Source organism: Atta colombica, unplaced genomic scaffold (genome assembly GCF_001594045.1).
Source record: "Atta colombica isolate Treedump-2 unplaced genomic scaffold, Acol1.0 scaffold250, whole genome shotgun sequence".
In the NCBI taxonomy this organism is placed as follows: domain Eukaryota; kingdom Metazoa; phylum Arthropoda; class Insecta; order Hymenoptera; family Formicidae; genus Atta; species Atta colombica.
This window is the reverse complement of record NW_017259349.1, coordinates 35,219-38,617: the sequence shown is the minus strand read 5'-3', so window position 1 is coordinate 38,617 and position 3,399 is coordinate 35,219. Positions and strand designations below refer to the sequence as shown.

General features: G+C 34.1%; 1 protein-coding gene across 4 annotated transcripts; it reads right to left on the bottom strand.

Moving 5' to 3' along the window:
- Window positions 1-116: 116 nt before the first annotated feature.
- On the bottom strand, window positions 117-2,301 carry LOC108688952 (doublesex- and mab-3-related transcription factor 1-like). Of its 4 annotated transcripts, none has more exons than XM_018195515.1 (4): window positions 1,158-2,301; window positions 599-732; window positions 460-501; window positions 117-399 (listed from the first exon to the last, which is right to left on the bottom strand). In XM_018195515.1, exons 1-4 carry the CDS (start codon window positions 1,591-1,593, stop codon window positions 325-327), a joined length of 687 nt encoding a protein of 228 aa, XP_018051004.1. In that variant the 5' UTR covers window positions 1,594-2,301; the 3' UTR covers window positions 117-324. The 4 variants fall into 4 exon arrangements, with proteins under 4 accessions (XP_018051004.1, XP_018051005.1, XP_018051002.1 ...); XM_018195516.1 differs by having other exon boundaries at window positions 460-732; window positions 1,158-1,221; window positions 1,315-2,301; XM_018195513.1 differs by having other exon boundaries at window positions 460-732.
- Window positions 2,302-3,399: the final 1,098 nt, after the last annotated feature.

Below are 3,399 nucleotides of genomic sequence, written 5' to 3'. Positions count from 1 at the left end.
ATATATATATAGAGTCAACGAGAAAGTAAAATACACTTTATTATATGATATATTAAAGTGCTGATTATATACGACTGCTATTAAATAATTTGCACAATGTTTGTGAAAATGTCGTTTTTTCTTTTTTCTTTTACTTATACTAATTGGTGCACTATTTAGAGTGCACTATTAAGATTATTCATTTCGTCGCGGTGAGATTAATCATTCAAGTACCAATTAACGAATACGAGCAAAATACCTCACTCCGTTTCTTATTAAAAAATTTAGCATTGTCATTTATTATGTATCCTGCTGGAATATATTGCTGGAAGATAGGTGCGATATTTATTGATCATTCGATGTTAAGTGCATGTTGCAGTTGCGGTATCGTTGACAATTCTCAAATTGCCAGGTCGGAATCTGAATAGGTAATAGCTCGCTGGTCAACAATTAAAATACAGATAATAGATTATTTCGTACCGATAATAGATTCCACGCTGAAGGAAATTGGCGCTTTTTTTTCTAAACAAGGTTTATTGGTTGTAGTAGGACAGCTTCGCAAATCTCTCGTAGAAATAAAATTATTCAACTCTTCATTCGCTATGTATGATTGCGTTACCTCATTGAACCACGGAACCATTGTCGGGTATGCAGAATGGAAAGACTCTATCTTCAGTATGGGTTCAGCTTCTTGTTTTTGATCACATTCCAGAGAAGATAAATTGCTCAGCAAACGTGCAGGATGGGCTGATACTAAAATGTGTAAGAGTTTTTTCGTAACTTTGTGCACTCTTAAAAACACTATACTGCAAGAATATACTTGAAAAGATAGAAAAAAATGGAAAACTAATAAAATTGAATATATGTAGATAGTGCCAATAGATTGAAATATTTTCCAACCCCTTATATTATTTATAATATGCATTATATTTCTTCATAGTTCGCTGTCTAAACTTTTGCTAATAAAAAATACATCAAATGTGATTTGTTGTTAAATCTCGAGAGTTTATTTTTATTTTGTTGTAATAATTTAAAATGTCCAAAGGGTAAAGTAGCATGTTTGGAATATTATTAAACATCAAATCAATGCATACATTATCGACATATTTACATATTTCCGAACAATTTCTTCTTACGATAAAATTTGAAAGGGTTTACAGGATTTTAGATATACTCACATGCACCAGGTAAACCATGTACGGTATTTAATCCATAAAAGTCCTGCGTTACGCTGATACTTGTCTGCGTGAAATGTAAATGATGCCTTTGAAAATTCTTGGTTCTTCTACCGTAGACAGGTTCGTTGTATTTTGCTTTAGAGTAATAAGGACTTACAGTGTCCGCTGATATTTTATTTACTGAAGACAAAAGATTGTCGCCTTGCGCTTGTTGTTGTCTACGTAGAGCAACTTGCGCTGCCATCACTCGCTGCCTTTCGACGACTAGAAGACAACAAGGACATCGACAATCTTTCCATGCACAGGATCTCTTGTGACCTTTCAAACCGGATATTATACCGTGATTTCGACATCTCGCGCACTTCGGACTTCTTAAACGTTGCTCCACATTTGCGTTTGTACTCAAACGACTCGAACTGCCTCCGCTAGTTTTCATTCTGATTTTGATATTATCTTGAGGGAGGGAGAGAGGAGAGGGGAGGGAGAGAGAGAGAGGGAGAGAGAAAATGACACGTTTAATTAACGGAATTATATTTAATAGATGGAATATGTTAAAGTTTGGGTCAAACCTCAAGCTGTTCAAGTACGATAAACTAATACTTTCAGATTATTTAATATGCAATCGACATTAAACATATTTGTTCCACAGTGTTTGCAATTCCACAGTATACATCGCGTAACATCATTGACACATTCAACAAGTCCCGCAAATTCGCTCACAATTGGATTAAAAAATTCTTTTCGCGTATTTGAAGTATTTTATATATAGAAATATTCTCGTTCCTCGTTTTGCGCATTACCGGTCATTTCGGTTTTCAAATAACACAAGAAGAATTTGCACACATTACATGTATATTTTTGACATGTGTGAAAGTTATTTTTTTCATGAACTATTCTCTTTCATTGCGTTTGATAAAACTTGCCTAAAAATGTTCTTTTCCGATACTTTTGTCAAGCGCTTATTTATTATATCCGGTCGATTCTTCTTAAATATCCGGCGTTGATCGAATTGTTCCTTAGCTGAGTTACTCGTCTTACTCGGATAGAGATACGTACTTGTAAGAGTATTTCTCGCCTTTCGCGAAGGAGGTGTTGTTTCATCTCCTCCTACTGTGATTCAAAATGTATTTTTAGCAAGCCGACGTACTCCTATTGGCTCGAAAGCTCAGTAAACTCCGCCGCTTTCGTCGACTGCGAACCAATGGATCCACTATGTTTTTCTTTGTTTTTCTTCTTGTTGCGGGTAACTTTATGAAAGAAAAATTCTTCATTAATGGATTCTTCATTAACTTCTTTGATTATAGTTTGTAAGATAGAAAGGTATCGATATATATATGTGTGTGTGTGTGTGTGTGTGTGTGTGTGTGTGTGTGTGTGTGTGTGTGTGTGTGTCTTCTTAGATCCGAAGATTGACATGCGTACAATATTATACACATATATCTAAAAAATTGGTCCCGAGCCGAACATGTAAATAACTAATTCTTTATAGTGTTGTTTGACTTTTTTATATTGTACATTTAAAGAAATTTGTAGAATTTTTTAGGTATTGGCGTACGTATATCTAGAACCAATTTCGGCCATTTTTTTGGATTCTTTGTATCTTTTTTGTATCTATTAATTATAATTATTGTATAATAGGCCAATGCAAGAGTAATTAGTTTTCAATTAACAGCCTATTCATTAGTTAATTTCAATCCAATTGTTACCGTTCCAGTTGCTTGGAAAAATAATCTCGTTTTTGAATATCTCTTTTTCTTGAATATCTTTTTTAGGAGGGACATATTTTTAAATTGCTATTGACGAGTGTGCACTTTTCTATATGATTCTATATATCTACATTTCATTCTTATATTTTTTCTGATGCTATCTAATTCTTATTGATATGATTCTTATTGATATGAAATAATTTTTAAATTAACATTTGTTTCATATTTGAAGAAAAGATCAAAGAGGGTAGTGCCATTAAAATTAAACGGTAGCACAAGCCGCTGCAACATCCTTTTAGAAATAAAGTTAAGTATGTTAACCAGGTGGTTATCGAGGAAGAGACCGTAGTGGAAGTTCGCGGTGTCACTCATACATTGAGAAAACATACTCGAAACTAATATTAACTGTGTGTTGGCAACATCCGAGAGGATCGTATTAACGAGCTCTTAGAGCAAGATCACAGAAAGAATGCCATATGGTTGCAGCTGCTGGCATACAACGTGTTGTTAGCGGAGAGAGATTGTCTGTCTTCTAT

Coding starts and splice junctions, on each gene's coding strand:
- LOC108688952 (XM_018195513.1), bottom strand. CDS start 1,593: ATGAAAACTAGCGGAGGCAGTTCGAGTCGTTTGAGTACAAACGCAAAT. Junction 733..1,157: donor ACATGGTTTACCTGGTGCAT/GTGAGTATATCT, acceptor TACACATTTTAG/TATCAGCCCATCCTGCACGT. Junction 400..459: donor CAGCGTGGAATCTATTATCG/GTACGAAATAAT, acceptor TTACCTATTCAG/ATTCCGACCTGGCAATTTGA.